The 21265-nt window shown below is 38.5% G+C and overlaps 1 protein-coding gene across 5 annotated transcripts; it reads right to left on the minus strand.

The window, feature by feature from the left end:
• Positions 1-877: 877 nt before the first annotated feature.
• bag6l (BCL2 associated athanogene 6, like) lies at positions 878-20724 on the minus strand. 5 transcript variants are annotated; one of them, XM_007249386.4, is made up of 25 exons: positions 20569-20724; positions 20055-20143; positions 18229-18346; positions 16924-17159; positions 16737-16808; positions 16231-16353; positions 15944-16110; positions 15634-15763; positions 15316-15519; positions 14256-14484; positions 13931-13990; positions 12813-13150; positions 12590-12668; positions 11315-11535; positions 10946-11225; positions 10669-10838; positions 7628-7681; positions 7444-7546; positions 6543-6667; positions 6074-6208; positions 5918-5986; positions 4733-4945; positions 3118-3225; positions 2815-2961; positions 878-1657 (listed from the first exon to the last, which is right to left on the minus strand). In XM_007249386.4, exons 2-25 carry the CDS (start codon positions 20130-20132, stop codon positions 1562-1564), a joined length of 3555 nt encoding a protein of 1184 aa, XP_007249448.3. In that variant the 5' UTR covers positions 20133-20143; positions 20569-20724; the 3' UTR covers positions 878-1561. The 5 variants fall into 5 exon arrangements, with proteins under 5 accessions (XP_007249448.3, XP_007249446.3, XP_007249450.3 ...); XM_007249384.4 differs by having other exon boundaries at positions 16231-16359; XM_007249388.4 differs by lacking the exon at positions 13931-13990.
• Between the last annotated feature and the right edge of the window lie 541 nt (positions 20725-21265).

The raw sequence follows: 21265 nt of genomic DNA on the forward strand, positions 1-21265 counted from the left end.
GCCCTAATCCACCTCATATTTAGTTCAGTTACATCAGTTTAGACTGGAGGCTTACTTTTGAGCACACGTAGGTAAATCCCAAGCTTTAAACCATTTTAGAAAATTCAGAAAACACCACAATAAAGTGTTTGTCTCTCTCAAAAAGCCTTTGGGGAATTATAAGCCAATATAAGTGAAATGTGTTTTTCCAAAGAAGAAAATGACACAAAAGTGTATCATAAGTGTGAATGCCTTATAGACATTTAAATATCGTCGTCAGACAAACTGTCCCTTACACTGCGCCAAAATTTCTGGATGAACGGACTAGTAGAAACTCTTCAAAATGACCTAAAATAAACTATTTTTACATTGACTTCCATTGAAAGTTTACAAGGTTTTTTCTCTGTCCTGTAAAGTTGCCATTTTGGAGATAAGTGCTTTTCATTGGACAGTGACGATACACATTTTTAATGGCTTGTGTAAACTGTATTTTTTGCATCATATTGTAATATAGAAGCACATTTAGCACATTAAAGAATAGATAATCTGAAATATGGGAGGAACTATGTGATAACTTTATCTTAAAGTGTCAGTCCGTATTATTTTGTTTCTAAACTGAAAGCAGAAGCATTTCTGAGTGGAGAAGGGTTCAAATATTGGGTTTAATGGTACCAGTGTGCTGAAACAGTTTTACTGCAAGCACACACTCGCAGATTATTAACTCTGGCTAGTTTATAACGTCACAACTGTACACTCTCGCCGCTTATCAACTATTTGGCTTGTTTTCTTAGCTACAACTGCACAGTGGCTGGTAGAGCAATGGAGACATCAGAAGGTTTAAACATTAAAATGACTTACAGATAAAATATGTTGTGGTGCTTACAGCTAGGACAAAATGTTAAGACTTCTGAAACTATGATTTTATTGCAGAACAGTCGCATTCACAAGCAACAGACACCTTCATATTTTTTAAATTAGAAAAACAAGGAAAGCGGCAGTTGCAGAGCCTGACAGAGTGAAGCACATGGAACAATGAAGCTAGTTACACAGGGCAGCTACAGATAAATCATAGCTACAGCTACAATTTACAGTGTCCTTCAGTTTAATCTATCCTTCTGAGCAAAACACGTGTTTGGACCACCTGTGGTAACTACTGTTTAATCCAGAATGGATCAAGCACATTTATATTTCAAGTATGCATGATAGTAACCGTGTATAGTACTTGCTATTATTGCCACTATTAAAAACAAATCATTACAACAATATACAACTAATTTACAACAGACATTACAAAGGAAGCCTTAGAGATATACATAAGTTCATAAAGACTGAAAGTTGATGTGAGACATCTGGTCCCAAAGATGTGGTGTACTGATCTGAAGAGCTAAGATACTGTTCACAACAAATGGGCATCAATGGCTATTGCACACCAAATGAAGAGTACAATGATGAATCCCCTTCACAGAAGAATCCAGCTCCTCTATTGATTGTGTGATGATGTCTGTCCGAGTTTCTCACTCACTACATGTAGAGTCACTAATACATTTGAATGTATAATGATGTGCAAAATTCAATTTAGATGTTATGAGTTCTCTGAGAAAGCCTTGTGTGTGTTGGGGAACCGCTGAGAGTTGTAGTCTGGATCTTCAGTAACCCTTTTCTTCAAGTCATCCTTGACCTAAAGGGGATTAAGTGAAGAGAAGAATTTTTATTAGAAATCTTTGACCTTATACAAACTATTTAGTCAGATTTTCTGACTGAATCATCTGGCCATCACAGGGTCATTCATTCTTGTCAGTGTTTTTCTTTTACTTCCTTTTACTTTAATATTACGTATTTTCAATCATTTTAATACTTAACATTTTTATGTGCTGCACATTACTCGTTACAATTCGAAAAATATTACGAATTATTCCGAACCCACATTATCACTAAAGCTAGAGTGGTAGATGCTCTGCACTGTCACCAGGTTTGCTGAAGCTCATCAATGAGTGAATCAAGCAATCAAGCTGATCTTATAAGAAGACCTTGCTGCTCCCGCTCTGCCTTTTACTCTGAGAACTGTCCACTGCTTTCTGTAAAAACTACATTACATAATAACACAATACTGTACTTTTACTTTCAGTACTTGAGTAGTAAATTTGAGAAAAAAAAAAACTACTTGCAAAAATATTGAATACTTTAGTACTTCTACATAAATGTGGTGCTTAAAGAACACTTCCACCTCAACTACTCAAGTCCCTTTTTTAATAGAGCAATTTACTTTTCCTCTGGATCTCTAGTACTTTATACATCTCTATACATATCTCACATCCTAATAAGTGTCATAAGCTACGTTCACATTACAAGCCACATTGCTCAAATCCGATTTTTTGCTCAGTTCGGATTTTGCTGATCTTGACTGATCACATTCACAAATGTAAGAGACTCGATTTATGATCATATATGGAAGTGGCTCAGATCAGATTTGAAAAAATCAGATTTGGCACGTTCACATTGAAATATTTTTTTTTTATTCAAACCACATTGAGCAAAGAATCAGATTTAAGTCACTTCAGCCTGGTAATGTGAACATTGATATGTATACAAATACATTGTGTAGCTCTTTTAAATTTACAAATATCTTATGTATATCAAAACTTTGCATATCCTAAACTGCAGCATTTTAGGATACCAGGTCATTTTGGATAATTGATATTAATTGATTCATATGGGAAATGTTACACTATCTAATGGCTGAAACAATTTGGAAAAAAAAGGAAAAAAAAAGGATAAAAGGGCTGAAGCAATTTAGAAGGCAAAACAGAAAAGATCTATATCTGTATCAGTTGTCACCTGTTGTGTATAGGCCTCCTGCAGCTCTGGCGTCTCCAGCTCTCCTTGCAGGCTGTCTGGGTTAGTGACAGGTCGCACTCCTACTGTTCTGGCAGCACGACTCACAGCCTCAGAGAGAGAAAGGTGTGGGCCCTCACCTTGAGCAGTCTATGACAAACACAGCACACCTACCATTAGGAGCATTAACCCCAACATACACAAACACCCCATGTTAAGAAGCTATCTTAAAATAATATTTATTTCATTATTTTACTCAGGTTGTCTACTTAAACGGCAATGTGTTGCATAAACAAATTCACCAACCTTTCTCCTTTTGGCTGGCATTCCTTGAAGGTAAGCATCAGAGAGTGGAGGCTGAGCCTTGATTTTCCTCTGAGACATCATGTCATGCCTTATGATAGGAACCCACTCCTAAAAATCACACAAACAGGAACCAGAACAATAGCCTGTTCAGTAAAACATCACCTCTTAATATGGCATAGTTGTAAATATAGTATGAATGATGAAAGAACCACCACAGATCACTCAGGAACAAGTATTTAAAAATAACTTGCTTTATTTAGGGCATGTGCAGAAATCTGCATGTGAGGACAATTGGAAAATAACATTTGTTCAGTGTGCGGTGAACTAGCCTACCCTTCCACAACTGGCTAAATGCAGCATGGTGTCGACATTCATGCAATGCATGGACCATGACCATTGAACTGTAATTAAAAATATATAAATAAATATAAAAGAAATATAAATAAAATGTCTCTCTGGCTCCTCCCCTGTCTCTCTGTCACGCTCTACCTGTTCTTGTCTTTCCGCCCATTGTTGGGCTCCCAATCTCCTTATAAAGGTGTTTTTTTTCCCAGCTGTGTTACAATTCACTAGCCAGTGCAGCGGTAGTGTGTGACCGGGATCCTAAAGACCCGGGTTCGATCCTGCGTGAGAAGCTTGTGGCCTGCAACATAATGTCTTGAAAAATATCTGGTCCGCAGCCAAACTTAATTGCCGACCCTTGAAATAAAATCATCTGACTCTCAGTAACTTAACAACATATCAGTGATGTTGCAGCACCTGAACATTCAGTAAATAATAAACATATATTTTTACTGAAAACTAGTACAGAACTCTGCTGTTTTTCACTTTATTTGGAGTGAGAATCTTAATATCTGTAGATGTTCACCTGAGAAAATACTAAACAGCTGTTATATACCTTCTACTGACACCGGTGTGTACCTACAGCTTAACTGGATTAGTAATGAAATTAAGTAGTCAGGTTAAGATGTTGAATTTAGATTAAGGTTACAACTAAGTTTTGGATTGAGGTTAAAGTTAGGATTAGGTCTTGGACCGAGGTACAGGTTTGGACTATGACCAGGATAATAGTTAGGATTAAGGCAAAGGGTTAGAGTTAGGGTTAGATTTTGGACAGAGGTTAAGGTTACTGTAGGTTAGGGTTAGTTAGAGTATTTTTCATGTAACATATCAATGTTAATGTGTTACTATTACTCTGGAGCTTTTGTAGAACCTCTCAAAATAAAGTGTTTCCAAAATGTAACCCACAATATTAAGACCATTATTAAAACGGTTGACAGTTCATCATTTTCCATGTTCTACACTAGTAATTATGTGTACAATCACTCTTGCTTGTTTGGAATGAAAGCCTGCATACAGACTGGCCTTTTATATCCTTGTGTTAAAAGACCTATTTGGGAGGCTCTTTAGCTAGGAAAGGTCTTTTTAATTTGGCGTATATATTTAAGATAGTGCCATAAGTGAACTGGCTCCCAGGGGAGAACAGTCACTAAAATCATAAACCATTTTCCAATCCTAATGGAAGGAAAGCTTCACTGCTTCAGAAAACCATAACTTTGCCATCAATAGTCCATTCAATGATATTCAGGGAAGAAATAATTAGCATTGTGCTTACAGGTGGCATAGATGCTGCCCATGGCTCTGCCTCTGCACCAGACTCCTCTCTCCCAGCAGCTGCCATTCCAGCAGTCCCTCGCGCCTCCCCTGATGAAGGCCTGCAAGGAGGGGCGAGATCTGCAGCTGGCTCTCTGCTATCGGCACTGTCTCCTGAAGAGGCCATGGCTTCCTCCGCAGTGGTGGCAGGAGCTGGAGACAGGCCCTCTTCCATCTATAGTGTGCAGTGATAGATAATTATTCAGTGATTAATTATCAGTGATTAGTTTATGTTGTCAAATCTGAACTTTAAATGAGAAATCTGGTGTGAAATTGACTTAGCGTCTAGTGAAATATGATAACAATATGAACTTTTGTCGAATAGCCCACCTCCATTAATCCCCATCATTCAGAAATGCAGCACTTTTAGCTGATGCTCCCAGGTTCAGACTTACAATGCTAGTGACAGGGGCATAGCATTGCCCAGGCAAACATATCACTATTTTTACACCATTAATAAGCTCAAAGTAGCATAGAGAAATCTGAAAGTTAATACAATAATAAGACCCACCCCATTTCACCCCTTGGCCCTACCCCTCTGTTTTCAGTCTAGGTATTGTGACTTAATTTCAAGAAAACAACAGAAAAGATGCAGAGCATTCAGACCTCAAATAATGCAAAACAAATCATATTCATAAAGTTTTGAGAGTTCAGAAATCAGTATTTGGTGGAATAACCCTGGTTTTTAATCACAGTTTTCATGCATCTTGGCATGTTCTCCTCCACCAGTCTTACACACTGCTTCTGGATAACTTTATGCCACTCCTGGAGACAAACATCAAGCAGTTCAGTTTGGTTTGATGGCTTGTGATCATCCATCTACCTCTTGATTATATTCCAGAAGTTTTCAATTTGATAAAATAAAAGAAACTCATAATTTGTAAGTGGTCTCTTATTTTTTTTTCCAGATTTGTATACTGTATATTCTGATAGAAATGTTTTATGTTTTATTTAAATAAGAATATAATGTGTATATTGCAGAAAATGAGAACGTATGATTGCCTGATTAATCATGCAAAACTGTGATTCTGTCCTTTCCAGCAAGAGCAATTGATTTATCTCTACGATTGTCAAATTGCAATCACATATCTCCAGCTCTAAAGAGCAATGCTCATCAAATAAGGGCTCTTAACATTTATGAGCTCACCTCCACACTCTGGCTCTCAGTCTGCTGGACCGCTTGAGTATCTGACTCCACTCTCACAGCAGAGTCAGGCTAGAACAAATGATTATGGTCAAATTATATATTTAGAAATAAATGGTTGTGGGGGTTTGTATGAGAGCACTTGTGTTAGATAATTACCTGTGTGTAGATGACATAATGCTGGATCTGGTTTTCTGTAACTGGGTTATGGTCCAGGATTACATGGAGTCTCATGGACATCATACTGGTTAGCCAGTTCACTAGACTGGGATTCACTTCTGCAGACATTCTTCTCTGTATACAAAAAAACAAACATACAGCAAATGAAGCAAATGAAGCTTAGGTTTATTATTCATCCCTATGCAGAAACAATTTAATTCAGCATCTATTGTGGAATCCCACAGGGTTCTATTTTAGAGCCTATAAAAATGATGTTTATTAGTACAGTAATGTTCTGATGGAAGTAAAATAATGTGTGATATAGGGGTTAAGCCAAATAAATACCCTTCATGAAAATTAACTGAGGTTACTGTTATCGTTCAGAAAATAAGAATGTTTTATATATATATTAAAACTAAAAATAATTTGTCTATAAAGAGTAGAGAAAGCATATAGAGAGTAAACCCACAATGCGGTGATTGATGACTGCAGTAAGAGCCCTCTGCTCTCCTCTTAAACAGTACAGATTAAGAGCCAGACATTCAAACAGACCCTGAGTGCACAGAAACAGCAGGCGAGAACCAAAGGTGTGATCTGGAAGGGGGGAAAAAAATCAGACATTTCAAAAGAGAACAACTCTTTATTATTGGTCAAATCCAGAAAAATAAAATCTTTAGATGATTTTGGCTCAAATTCAGGATATAAACTAAATATTCCAAAAACCCAAATATTGAGCTTTAATTACACGCCCAGCCAGATGGTGAGTTCTAAAATCCATATGAAGTATTTAGGAGTAAACATCCCAAAAGATTTAACAAAACTAATTTGCCTAAACTTTGATAATTTAGGCCAGAAATTAAAAGAAGACATTCCAGTTTTAAGTTTTGAGTCAGTAACTGAGTCTATTAAAATTAATGTTCTGCCTAGGTTATTATATCTGTTTCAAACCCTACCCGTTAAAGTAAGTGATGAACAATTTAATGAATGGGATAAATTAATATCACAGTATAAAAAAAATGTATTGGTGCAAACCTGACCACGAGCAAGATGGAATGAAATTGAGAAAAATAGCGAGGGAAATTCCAATTTAGGCAAGATTAGGAGATAAAAGACAAATAAAAAATTTAATGGGGATGGGCAACAAACTGAATAATGTAAATGTGAAAAGAGGGCTGGCTTGAAGAGATAAGGATTCTGAGATGGTGCTGTAATGATATGGACCCAAATCGGTTGGATATAACCTACAAGGGCTTGGCCAAACAAGGCCTAACTTCATACTGCACTTTTTTAATAAAAAAAAAAAAAGAACAGCTCACTTCTAATCTGTGATGTGCACATTATTGGACTATTTAAGTTGATGCAGTTTGTACCTGTACAGCGGAATATGTGCGTGGCCATCTGTGTGAACTGCTGTCTGAGGAAGGACATGTTAGTCTGGATGATGTCTACTCCTTCCCGAACAGTAACTGTAGACTGGAGAAAAAAAAGAAAATGAGCTATAGAGCTTGAAATGGTTTAAAATGACAATACATACAAAAGTACAAACAGACTTACAAAGCTCTCTGCGATATACTCCTCCAGTCCATTGATAAGATCTTCAGCAGCAGTCTAGAGGGAAATGTTAAGATCTTAAATTTAAACAAAAAAATAAAAATAATACAAAACAATGCCTGGTAAATTATTGGAATATTAAGTCATTCAGATTATTATTTTTCCCTTCAATTTTATTCCTAATTTAGGAAAGCTAATTAATCCACCTCCTAAGACCCCCTTGCACTTGCAATGCATGCAGCACTAGAAAAGTGAGGGCTAGCACACTGCCGCCAATGCAGCATCAATTGGCAGCCAAAGTGACTGATTCCCAGTTCTGATACATCAGCATTACAATGTGAAGGATAAGGTCCCCAACCTGAGAGTGCATTGCCAATTGTGTTCTTTTGGGATCCAGGTGATGATAGTGAAGGAGAACATTCTATTTAAATCACTAAAACTTGATAATGAGGTGGTAAAGGTATACAATCATCTTCCAGTACAATCAATCTATCGGTCTATCAAACTATCTAGTACTAGCAAAATATACAGCTCTGGAAAAAGTAAAAGACCACTTCAAAATTATGAGTTTACCAAATAAAACAATCTGTGGAATATAATTAAGAGGAAGATGGATAATCACAATCCATCAAACCAAGCTGAACTGCTTACATTTTTGCAGCAGGAGTGGTATAAAGTCATCCAAAAGCAGTGTGTAAGACTGGTGGAGGAGAACATGCCAAGATGCATGAAAACTATAATTAAAAACCAGGGTTACTCCACCAACTATTGATTTCTAAACTTTTAAAATATGAACTTGTTTTCTTTGCATTATTTGAGGGCTGAAAGCTCTGCATCTTTTTGTTATTTCAGCATTTTCTAATTTTCTGCAACTAAATGATCTAAACTACAATATTTTTATTTGGAATTTGGGAGAAATGTTGTCTGTAGTTTATAGACTAAAACAACAATGCTCATTTTACTCAAACATATACACTACCGTTCAAAAGTTTGGGGTCACTCAAACAATTTTGTGTTTTCCATGAAAAGTCACACTTATTCACCACCATACGTTGTGAAATGAATAGAAAATAGAGTCAAGACATTGACAAGGTTAGAAATAATGATTTGTATTTGAAATAACATTGTTTTTACATCAAACTTTGCTTTCATCAAAGAATCCTCCATTTGCAGCAATTACAGCATTGCACACCTTTGGCATTCTAGCTGTTAATTTGTTGAGGTAAGCTGGAGAAATTGCACCCCACACTTCTAGAAGCAGCTCCCACAAGTTGGATTGGTTGGATGGGCACTTCTGGCGTACCATACGGTCAAGCTGCTCCCACAACAGCTCAATGGGGTTCAGATCTGGTGACTGCGCTGGCCACTCCATTACCAATAGAATACCAGCTGCCTGCTTCTGCTGTAAATAGTCCTTGCACAATTTGGAGGTGTGTTTAGGGTCATTGTCCTGTTGTAGGACGAAATTGGCTCCGATCAGGCGCTGTCCACTGGGTATGGCATGGCGTTGCAAAATGGAGTGATAGACTTCCTTATTCAGAATCCCTTTTACCCTGTACAAATCTCCCACCTTACAAGCACCAAAGCAACCCCAGACCATCACATTACCTCCACCATGCTTAACAGATGGCGTCAGGCATTCCTCCAGCATCTTTTCATTTGTTCTGCGTCTCACAAACGTTCTTCTTTGTGATCCAAACACCTCAAACTTGGATTCATCCGTCCACAACACTTTTTTCCAGTCTTCCCCTGTCCAATGTCTGTGTTCTTTTGCCCATCTTAATCTTTTTCTTTTATTAGCCAGTCTCAGATATGGCTTTTTCTTTGCCACTCTGCCCTGAAGCCCAAAATCCTGCAGCCGCCTCTTCACTGTAGATGTTGACACATGGTGTTTTGCAGGTACTATTTAATGAAGATGCCAGTTGGGGACCTGTGAGGCGTCTGTTTCTCAAACTAGAGACTCTAATGTACTTATCTTCTTGCTTAGTTGTGCAACGCAGCCTCCCACTTCTTTTTCTACTCTGTTTAGAGCCTGTTTGTGCTGTCCTCTGAAGGGAGTAGTACACACCGTTGTAGGAAATCTTCAATTTCTTAGCAATTTCTCGCATGGAATAGCCTTCATTTCTAAGAACAAGAATAGACTGTTGAGTTTCAGATGAAAGTTCTCTTTTTCTGGCCATTTCGAGCGTTTAATTGACCCCACAAATGTGATGCTCCAGAAACTCAATCTGCTCAAAGGAAGGTCCGTTTTGTAGCTTCTGTAATGAGCTAGACTGTTTTCAGGTGTGTGAACATGATTACACAAGGGTTTTCTAATCATCAATTAGCCTTCTGAGCCAATGAGCAAACACATTGTGCCATTAGAACACTGGAGTGATAGTTGCTGGAAATGGGCCTCTATACACCTATGTAGATATTGCACCAAAACCAGACATTTGCAGCTAGAATAGTCATTTACCACATTAGCAATGTACAGAGTGTATTTGTTTAAAGTTAGGACTAGTTTAAAGTTATCTTCATTGAAAAGTACAGTGCTTTTCCTTCAAAAATAAGAACGTTTCAATGTGACCCCAAACTTTTGAACGGTAGTGTAGCTATAAATAGCAAAATCAGAGAAACTGATTCAGAGACTAAAGTGGTCTCTTCTTTTTTTTCCAGAGCTGTATATTATTTCCAGCATCTTACAGAATCATGTTAAACAGGAAAGAAACAGCATTACTTGCTTGCTCAAACAGAAATTAGCGATCAAATATATAATAATGTGCACATCACTGATTTTAAGTCTGGCAGAGAACTAGCCCCAAAATGGTAGTGTTGTTACCCACTGTGCTACAAAACTTAAACAAACCACTAAATGATGCCTTCTCTTTAATGATATCCAAACATCTACATGCAGGGCAACACACTGGCACTCGGAGAATCAGAAAGTATGTACTAATCCAGTGTTAATAAAAAAGGGCTTTCCAGACTAGATATGAAAAAAGATAACTAATATACTAGTAATACTAGAAGGTTATGCATGTTGACTGGGTAAACACACTTACAGCAATGTTGGCATCAGTGGACTCTCTGCCCTGGAGATAGTGCTCAGTGAAAAAGGCGGTAAGTTCAGGTTGGATACGACTCAGAGGCTGAGGATTTCCATGCAGCAACAACACCATGTCCACCATGGAGAAACTCTGACAGACCAGAGACAACAGATCTCCAAAGAACCCTGTCACAGAAACAGTAAGGGTGTGTGAGAAATCAAAATCTAGCATGAAACGGTCTTGAACACATGCCAGCAGCAAGCAAAACTGAACCCAATTCACAATCACTTACCCACTGCATCTCCAGACCCAGGTGTGAAGAGGTTGCTGGTCTGGGACAGTCTCTGGATGAACTGGGCGATGCTCTCACTGTTGCCCTGGCCGGCCCCCAGTGAGCCCATCATGGTGGACAGCACACCTTGAACAATACCTGTGAACAGCTCCGGGCTCAGAGTTTCTCCTCCTGCACTGGGGGGCTGGGGAGGGTTGGGGGGTGCTGGTGTGGGACCAGATGGGGCAGAAGCGGCTGGTGGAGGTTGCGGGTTTGGGGTAGGGAACACTGGCTGATTGGTCTGAGAAGATGAAGAGAGAAAAAAAAAACACTTAATAAAAATATTTTTGTTATATAATTTGCATACAGTTAAATAAAAACGCCACTGACCTGGATGAAGTCAGTCAAGCCCTGGATGAATGTAGGAACACCAGGAACAGTCACTGTGATTGAAGGAGGACCTCCCGAGACATTTCCACCTCCCACTCCAGTGGCACCACCCAACAGAGAGTCAAGGAACTGGCCTAGACTGCCCTCTGCGCCTCCTTCCTGAGACTGACCTATTGAAGCTGTGCTGGTGGTGTGAGTAGACGTCTGGCCAGAGGTGTTGGCTGAGAAGTGAGAATTATTTGAGGAGGGAAAGGGAGAGGAAGAGGTAGAGAAAGAGAATGAATGGGATGCAGAGGTAGTAGATATTTGATCAAGTGGGAAGAATTTTTTTGATTCCAATGGCCAATGGTGTCTTTAAAAAAATGTGTCTGGATATTTATATATATATAAAAAAAAAAAAAGATTTCCCTCCTTTAATTTTTTTATTTAAAATTAGCATTAGTATTCTAGCCTTGAATGAGGTAATGTTACTTCATAAATATATACATAAAAAATAAGGATAACGTTTAATCCCAAATTACAGAAGGATGAGATTTAATCCCAAAGTACAATGCGCCACAAATGTTTTCATTCACAAAATTATATAGAAATAGCATTCCATATTTGTAATAGAACAGGTTTTAAATTCATTCATAATTGGAAAGATTAAATCTAGTGCCGTGTGTGTGAGAAACACTGAAGACTAAAGACATCTAGGGAGACTAAAGACTACATAGGGAGTAAAGAAGTATTTGAGATTAAGACAAAACACTGAAAGGAGAGTTTTTAAAAACTCCTTCTGAAATGCTTTATTTTCAGTGATCAATAAATATGTGGTTAGGGCTTTAGCGTCATATCTTAAAGGTAGGGGCTGCCTTTCAAATACTACAACTGCTTTTGGTTGGATTTTTATCGGTGGGCTGTGTAACATTTATTTTGTACCTGCTGCTTCAACCCGAAGACAAAGTAAAAAACAAACATTTACTGTATTTACTGTTCATTTAAATTTCTGAACAAAATCAGAACTGTAATGTGTTAAACTCTTCTGCCACCACTAGGCGTCAGTATAATCACCTCACAAGAGGACACCAGGCCCTTGTAGAGCAAAATTTAGTGTTGTAGTCTAGACAACCTAAAATGTGACGTCTTATGTAGTCTTCTAAATTGTACAGTGTAAAGCCTGGCAGATTTGCAGATCTTGATTTACAGGGGGTATTAATAGTTTTAAATGAGTTGGTGCATGTCAAATGCTTTAAAAGAAAACTTTTTTTTTTTTGACTGCATGGTTCATCCCACCTGTGTGCATCGGCATTAGCAGCTGTCCAACCAGACCACTGACCATCTGAGTAAGAGGAGAGGGAGCCATAGGATTACCCTGAGTGAGAAAAACAGTGAGAGAATATCGCAAAGAAGAACATCGCAAAGAAAAATACTGTAGTTATAAAAACAAAAAAACACTTCAAACACAGATACGATCTTCCTGTTGGCGACAGATTAACTGACACGAAGGTGTCCACACCTGTCCAGGTTGTTGGCCGGCTGTGGGGGGCACCGTCGCCCGCAGGTTGATTGTTGTCCCTCTGGTGCCCGTAGGCTGGGGAATGCGTGGGGAGAAAGAGGGACGAGTGATGACTACCCTGGCTTGGGGTGGAGGGGGAGGCGGAGGAGCAGCAGCAGAAGCAGCAGCAGCTGGGGCTTCTCCATTCTGGGCAGCTGGACCAGTAGCACTGGTCTGTTGTCCGTGGTGGCCAGCTGAGGCCGCAGTAGCCATTGCAGCAGCCTGCTGAGAAATCTGATGCACAATGGCCTGCATGAACTCAGGAGGCAGGCCTGGTATGTGTAAGGGGGGAGTGGTTCCTTTGGGGAGAGAAGACGATGCATTAAAAAGAAAAATAATGAACATCAAGGATATCACTATGACAGAAAAGTATATTATAAATATATATAGCTCTGGAAAAATAAGAGACCACTTAAAAATTTTAAGATTTTACCAAATTGAAAACCTCTGGAATATAATCAAGAGGATGATCACAAGCCCTCCAACCAAGCTGAACTGCTTGAATTTTTGCACCAGGAGTGACATAAATTATGCAAAAGCAGTGTGGAAGACTGGTGGAAGAGAAAAGGCCAAGATGCACACTGATTACTGAAACTCTGATTAAAAACCAAGGAACTTGTTTTCTTTGCATTATTAAGGTCCAAAAGCTCTGCATCTTTTTTGTTATTTCAGCCATTTCTCATTTTCTGCAAATAAAAGCTCTAAATGACAATAGTTTTATTTGGAATTTAGGGGAAATGTTGTTTGTAGTTTACAGAATAAACCAACAATGTTCATTTTACTTAAAAATATACCTATAAATAGCAAAATCTGTAGAAAATCTGAGAAATTGATTCAGAAACTGAAGTGATCTCTTAATTTTTCCAGAGTTGTATATACACAGGAGGAAGTTTCAATATATAGGGTGTAACGCACTACTTGCTACAATCAACAGAGAGGAAAAAGGGTTTATTGGTAATAGGCCATTAAAGGATTGGGAAACTGTTAAAATCAGAGTATTCAGATATTGCTGCATTAAAACCTATTAATGTCAGCATGTTTGCAGTAGGAATTCACTATAAGGAGCAGTGGACACTGACCAGTCTGTCCAGCAGCGTTGGGATTCTGTTGGCCTGGGGCCTGAGCTCCATTGCCTGAATCTGTTGCACAAAAATGCACAGATCAGTGGTGAGCACTGCACTACTGCCCCCCAGTCCAGGTCTGAGAGCATTCCCTTCTATGAAGATTCTGCTTAACTATATAAGGCTATATTTGCCAGTATTGTCTTGCTTTTACACTCTGGAATTAGTGATTCATGTCCAATAGAGTTTCTCACAGACCAGGAATGGACAGCTGGATTCAAATACAGTGCTAATAAAACACTGGGATTTAAGCTGCAGCTAGGAACACTCAGTCGACCCTTACCATCCAGATTCATCTGCATCATGACCACAGGCTCCATAGTCTGGTGAGTGATCCTGATCACACGAGGAGTCCCCTGACCAGGCTGCTGATTGGCTCCATTGGGGGGAGAGGGTGGAGCCTGTGCCCGGCCTTGCTCTTCAGCCTGGCCAGATGGCTGAGATGCTGGAGGCTGACCTTCACCTGCCTGTCTGCCATTCGAGGTCATTGTAACGGTGGTGCCAATGTTCATCTGTGGAAAATAGGTTCAGAAATAAGTCACCAGACATTATATATCCTACCATACACACCTGTTACAAACATTTGGAAAAGGGTCTGCGCAATAATCACACTGCAGGGTATGTAAGATGTATTATCATATTATGCTAAAAACTCTTTTGCTGCAAAATGAAAGTCCACATTATTCCCATTTTTAAGTCTGCCCCATATCATTTCATATCAATCTTGAATTTTATTAACATTATGACATTATAATATTTTGTTGGACCACAAAAAAAAAATCCTGTTTTTTTTTAATACTGAAATGTACACTCATCGTCCAAGAAATAGTTCCAAATATAATTGCATCCAAATGTGTCAAAATGCAATGCTATTCAGAAAAGATAAAGATAACGTTTACCAGAACAATAAATTATTAAAATTTAAACTGATATGGGCCATAAGTATTACACTGAGACATGAAATGCAGCTAGCCATTGCATAGTGCCCTTGTGATGGCAGCAGTATGTGGATGAGCATTGTTCTGTTGGAATAGGGTACGAGAGTGCATGTTCAGAACAGGCAGGGACCTAATTAACATAACTTTGGGCTGTCTGTAATAAAGACCAAAGTTGATATGTGGCTCATCTTTCAGTTATTTCATGACAATCTGGCATCAATACCCACCAAGTTTCATTCCTGTCACCTGACTAAATATGAGTGAAACATTATTTTTTTATAATGAGTGTATACTGCAGAAAAAGCTTCGCAATGTCAGATTTTTCCAATATCATGCAGCCCTTCTTCAGCATGACCCACTTTAAACACTTAAACCCTTGTTAGTTAATAAGTAAAAAAATCTCACTGGAATTGGTATATGGGGTAATCCACTCTGCAGCAGAAGAGGAGATGTATAGTGAGACATAGGTCGGACCACATGTAGGTGGCGAGGAGGCTGAGCAGCTAAATTGCACCGCAGATCACTCAAAGCAACCAAGGTGTTGCCTAGGAGACGGAGGGATTCTCCAACCAAATTGAGAGTGCGCTGGTCTTCCTCACGCTCTTGTGTCTGTCACAGTAAGAAAAATAAGTAACACATGAACACAACAAACACTGTCTATAAGACAAACCATCTGCAGTAATAATGGAAATGATATTGTAAAGGATGGGGTGTAACCCTTACATTATTATTGTAATCAGCTAAACTAGCTGCTCCCAGGATAGAGTGGGTTCTCTCCATAAAGGGGCGGAGTCTTTCCTCCACCCTCCGCACCTCCGAGAGGACCTCCACCAGCTCCAATGGGCTTGGATGGCTAAAAATTAAGACAGAGAAAAAGAGATACCGGTAGTTATGTTAAAAGTAAATCCCCATGTTTCTGATTTGTAAATCAAAACACAAGATGGACTGTACTGTGAGTATTTTATGACATTTTCTGTAAAATCAGGTGGGAAATTGTGCAATAAAGTTTACAGGTGCAATGCTTATCTCTTACTTGGGTCCAGAGTGAGGAGGCCCTTCTGTTTGTGTGGAGGCAGATGAAGATGCAGGGGCTGGAGGTGGAGACGTTTCCATTGGTTGTGCTGAAGGAGAGGAAGAAGAGGAAGTGGAGGATGGCTGTGGTGCTGCAGCACCTTGCTGGGCAGATGCTTCACCTGGTCCCTAAAAAGGATATTAGTCACTTCTGATCGTGATTTAAACTTTAATTATGTATAAACATATCTGAGAATCAAGTGACCATTTCTAACGGCCCCGTTGCTGGTTGTTATGCAAAGGCCATACCTCTAGTCGGTGAATCAAAGTCTGAGTCTCTCGTAACAAGTTTTCTGCCAGCTGAAGCCTTATCCTTGGTTCACTCTGTACTGACTGGTCCAAGTTGATATGCACGTCCACGGACCCATTACTCTGTAACTGGCAAAAATTTCAAATTAGTTTTAAGCCATCATCATTATCTGCTGAATAATATATCATTTCAGTATATGCATTGCAATGTGGGCATGCATGATCTCAGGATCACAAGTACAATGTCATGAAAATTTTAATTTTAAACCTTAAAATGTTTTTGCTGTTTAAAACAAAAGGAAAATGTTCACTGCTTTGATTTTGGTCAAAATCAAAATTGCTGTTGTCCTAACTAATAAAGGACAGAATATTGAATTAACTACAGTTAACAGTGAGAAAACATTCTGGAGCTTTTCAATAATCAAACAAATGTATAGCACACAAACCAAACATTTATCCAATCAGTGTAACAAGTAAATATTACGGGCCTTTGACAAGCTGCTTACCCCTGTACTGGTGCTGACTCTTGCATTTCGACCAGCCTCCCCAACACCAGCCATCATCTGCTGCACAGACATCTAGTGGATGAGCACAAGAATATACCGGTAAGTATTTTTCGACTGACCTGCACATCTTATCTTATTCACTCCTAAACTCTCATGTAAATGAGGTCTAAGAAAGAGCTCTGTTAACCTGTATCTGTTGGGGGTCCATAATGTTGACAGGAAGGTTAAAGGTGCCCAGCATGACATAGCTGTTGCCATTTCGGTCGTGTGGAGCTCCCTGAGAGGTGGAAGTTGATGAGTGAGAAGAGCTGGAGCCTCCCTCAGCTGCACCTGATGAACCAGGAACTGCACCTCCTCCACCACCAGACTGAGGAGTCTGAGGAGGGGCCCGCTCAACAAGATGAATAACCTTACCATCAACATCTGAGAAAAAGCAAGAAAAAAGCAAGAAAAGTCTATAAATCTGACTGCAGTCTGAAAGCTGCTTTGTTCAGAAGTTCAGAACCATAATAGAAGATTAAATACACTTATATGGACAAAAGTATCAGTACACCTGCTTATTTAGTGAGTTTTTTTTTATCTATTTTGTAGAAGCAACGTATTTGCCCAGGGAGGGCTTGCTAATAGATTTGGAGCATTGCTGTGATGATCTGAGGATCGGCTTGCATTTAGAGACAAGAGTATTAGTGTAAGTGTATATAATATTTATAGGCTAAATTAATACTTTTCCTGCCTGCTGAAATGTCAGGTTTTACACACAGGTCTTGGTTTTCCAAAAGCATTTTATCTCAAATTTGATTCTTAAATAAATCACACAAGCATCTAACACTGAACACCCACTCTTCTAAGTTGTATGTACGGTATTTTGAAATGTTCTTTTCAGACCTGAAGCACGAAATTGGAGTTTAAATTAATATTACTGCCTGTAATCAAATGTTCAGCCATTTAAAAATCTAGCATTTTTTTGAATAATAAAACTAGCTTTTAAAACAAAGTGTTTTATTGTTTTTAAGTCTTAGCTGCCACATTAAAAACAGCATGTTATTTGTGTGCCTTTAATAGTCCCAATTTTAATATTTTATTAACTTGAATGTGTTAGTATTACCAGTAACAAATATGCACTAGGGCTGTGTTGGAATTACAAATCAATACATTGCGATGTTTTGCAACAATATTACAATACATTTATAAAATCTGAATAAAAGAATAGTCTACTTTTTTATTTAATAATAACTGTGGCATCTAAAGACAGAACATAATTGCTTTCTAGTGTGTGGGACCTAAAAACAACACAACACTAAACAAACCACTTCTGAAACCAATTTCTACATGTAAACTAATAGTTAAAAATCGATACAGTATTCCAAAACAAAACACTGTGATACGATTTGATATTGGTATTTTCTTACACACCTAGCTAATATGTACATGGAAAACATGGGAGATCAGCACTGATTCAGAATTTCACTTTAAGTACATTTTTAAGACTTACTATATTCTGTCAGTGTCCTCTCATCCTGCAGCACCCTGCCCTGATATATCAGCCTTTGCTTATCCACAGGAATCTCAACTGAGGAAGCAATATGCTCCTTAAACTCTTTTACTGTCCACTGAGAGAGAGGGAGAAAAGTAATCAGTCAATCAGTTTCTTATATGCACAATAATTCAAAATATTATTATCTCCAAATGATTAACAAATGTGTAGGATACTTTTTCACAGTCACAATACTGTTTCATGAGTGTGATCCCACATACAGCTCTGGAAAGAAATAAGAGACCACTTCAAAATAATCAGTTTCTCTGATTTTGCTATTTATAGGTGTATGTTTGAGTAAAATGGACATTGTGGTTTAATTCTATAAACTACTGACATTTCTCCCAAGATCCAAATAAAAATATTGTAATTTAGGGCATTTATTTGCAGAAAATGAGAAATAGTCAAATCAACGAAAAAGATGCAGAGCTTTCAAAACTCAAATAATGCAAAGAAAAAAAGTTCATATTAATTCAGAAACAACAACAATACTAAAGTTTTGTCTAAGGAAGAGTTTAGGAGTAATAAATGGTAGAATAACCTAGATTTGTAATCATAGCATGCTCTCTACCAGTCTTTCACTCTGCTTTTGGGTGAATTTATCCCACTCCTGGCTAAAAAATACAAGCAGTTCAGATATCTTCCTCTTGATTACATTCCTTAGGTTTTTAATGGGGTTCAGGGCTAGAGATTGAGCTGACCATGACACAGTCTTGATCTGGTGGTCCTTCATCCGCACCTTAATTGATCTAGCAGTGTGGAATTGATCATTGTCCTGCAAAAAAAACAGTACCCAGAGTTGGGGAACATTGCCAGAGCAGAAGGAAGCAAGTTTTCTTCCAGGATAACCTTGTGTGCAGCTTGAGTCATGCGTCATTTGCAAAGACCAAACTGCCCAATTCCAGCCTTGCTGAAGCATCCCCAGATCATCACTGATCCTCCACTACACTTTACAGTGGGTGCAAGACACTGTGGCTTGTACGCCTCTCCAGGTCTCCGTTTAACCATTAGACAACCAGGTGATGGGCAAAGCTGAAAACTGGACTCATAAGAGAAAAATTAATCTTACACCAGTCCTCTATGGTCCAATTCTTATGATCTTTTGCAAACTTCTCTCTTGGCTCTTCTTTGCTTCTCATTGAAGAAGGTCCTTTTTCTAGAGTCCTGCTTCTAGGAAATTGTTTTAAACTGTTTATTACTTGCACTTCATCCTTGCTGACAGACATTCAAATAAGTTGACGATCTATCTCTGGACCTGAACCCCATTGGAAAACCTCTAAACGTAATCATGTAGGATGTAAGTTGGATGGTCACAAGCCATCAAACAAAGCTGAACTGCTTGAATGTTTGTGCAAGGAGGGGAATATGGTCACCCAAACGGAGTGTGAAAGACTTGTGGAGAGCAGGCCAAGATGCTTGAAAGTTGTGATTAATAATCAGGGTAATTCAATGAAATATTGATTTCTGAACTCTTAAAACATTAGCATTGTTGTTTCTAAATGAATATGAACTTGTTTTGAAAGCACTGTACCTTTTTCATTATTTTTTATTATTTTCATTATTTCTCATTTTCTGCAAATAAATGCTCTAAATGCTAATATTTGTATTTGTAACTTGGGAGAAATGTTGTCAGTGGTTTATAGACTAAAACAACAATGTTTATTCTACTCAAATATATAAAGTGGTCTTTTTTCTGTTCTTACATATTAAAACGTTAAGAACATAATGACAGGGAAATGTTCAACAACTGTTGGTCAGGTTAGTTATATTTGTATAAAAATCACCTCTCCGCGGACAGTGTAGCTCCTGCTCTGTGAGTCCAGAGTTTTTACTGTTACTTCAATAGTCCCTGACTCCTCCATGGACCCCTGAACTGTAAAGAAACCCATGTTTAGATGAGAGATGAAGATGAGGAGATTAGAGTAAGTTAATTTACAGTAGCTAACGTTACATGTTTACCACATCACTATAATCAAGGAAATAAACAAACAAGGCTTCCAGGGTTTAGCCCACACGATGCCCAGAAACAACGATAGCAAGTAAAATAGATTTATCATCCTGTGTTCCAGATCTACCTGCTAGTCAAAGAAAAACCTCAGCCAGACAGTCAGCTGCTCCGTTACTGTGAGCTGATAAACAGTGGAGAATTAGCCCACTAACCCCTCAGGCTAGCTAACCTATCCCAGCTAACGGAGCCGGTTTCCACAGATTACCCTGACTATCATAACTACCCGTTATCTAGTACTCCTCCATCATAGCACATACCCACAGCAGCGCTGATCTCTCTACAATAAGTACCTTGTTTTGCTTTCTCAGTGAGATAAATCTGCGACGCTCGCTCTTAATCCCAGTTCATCTGATGCCTGATAGCTAAATTAGCTAACCAGCTAATCCAGAGCCAATCCAGCACCGTTTCCGAGCAACATCGACCGCACCACTGCGCGAACAATTGCGTACACATTGCGCAAGACCCTTCACTAAAACAATCAAATAGGGAGCTATTCACTTGCGCAAATCTGCGCCGCCCACCCGCTCACAGTGTAACAAACAAGCTCAGGGGACGGAAGTGACGTAGGTAGTTCAGTATTTTGACTCGTTTTCTTTATTTTATTGGTTTACTTTTTTTAGGTGTTACTGTTATATTTAAATTGCTATTTTACTCTGTTGTTGTTAAGCAGATTAGTGTGGCGATATAATTTAAATGGCAATGTAAACGTATCTTCGCTCGCTTCTATTTGAACATATTTTAGCTAAAATATTTTGAGAATATTTTGGGATGATTTCCAATCTGCATACTTGTAGTCTAAGTAGTACTTTATAATGCTTAGCTAGTGCGCACTCTCTACATAACTCTGGCTTGACCTTTTTATTATTATATATTTTTTAGGTATTTATTTATTTATTTATTTATTTATTCAACAGGAATATGAAAATGCTTTACAAAAGCATTCCTCTTTACAACAATTCTAATAAACTGAGCAGTAAAGCACCACAT

This window comes from Astyanax mexicanus, chromosome 3 (genome assembly GCF_023375975.1).
Source record: "Astyanax mexicanus isolate ESR-SI-001 chromosome 3, AstMex3_surface, whole genome shotgun sequence".
Classification (NCBI taxonomy): Eukaryota; Metazoa; Chordata; class Actinopteri; order Characiformes; family Acestrorhamphidae; genus Astyanax; species Astyanax mexicanus.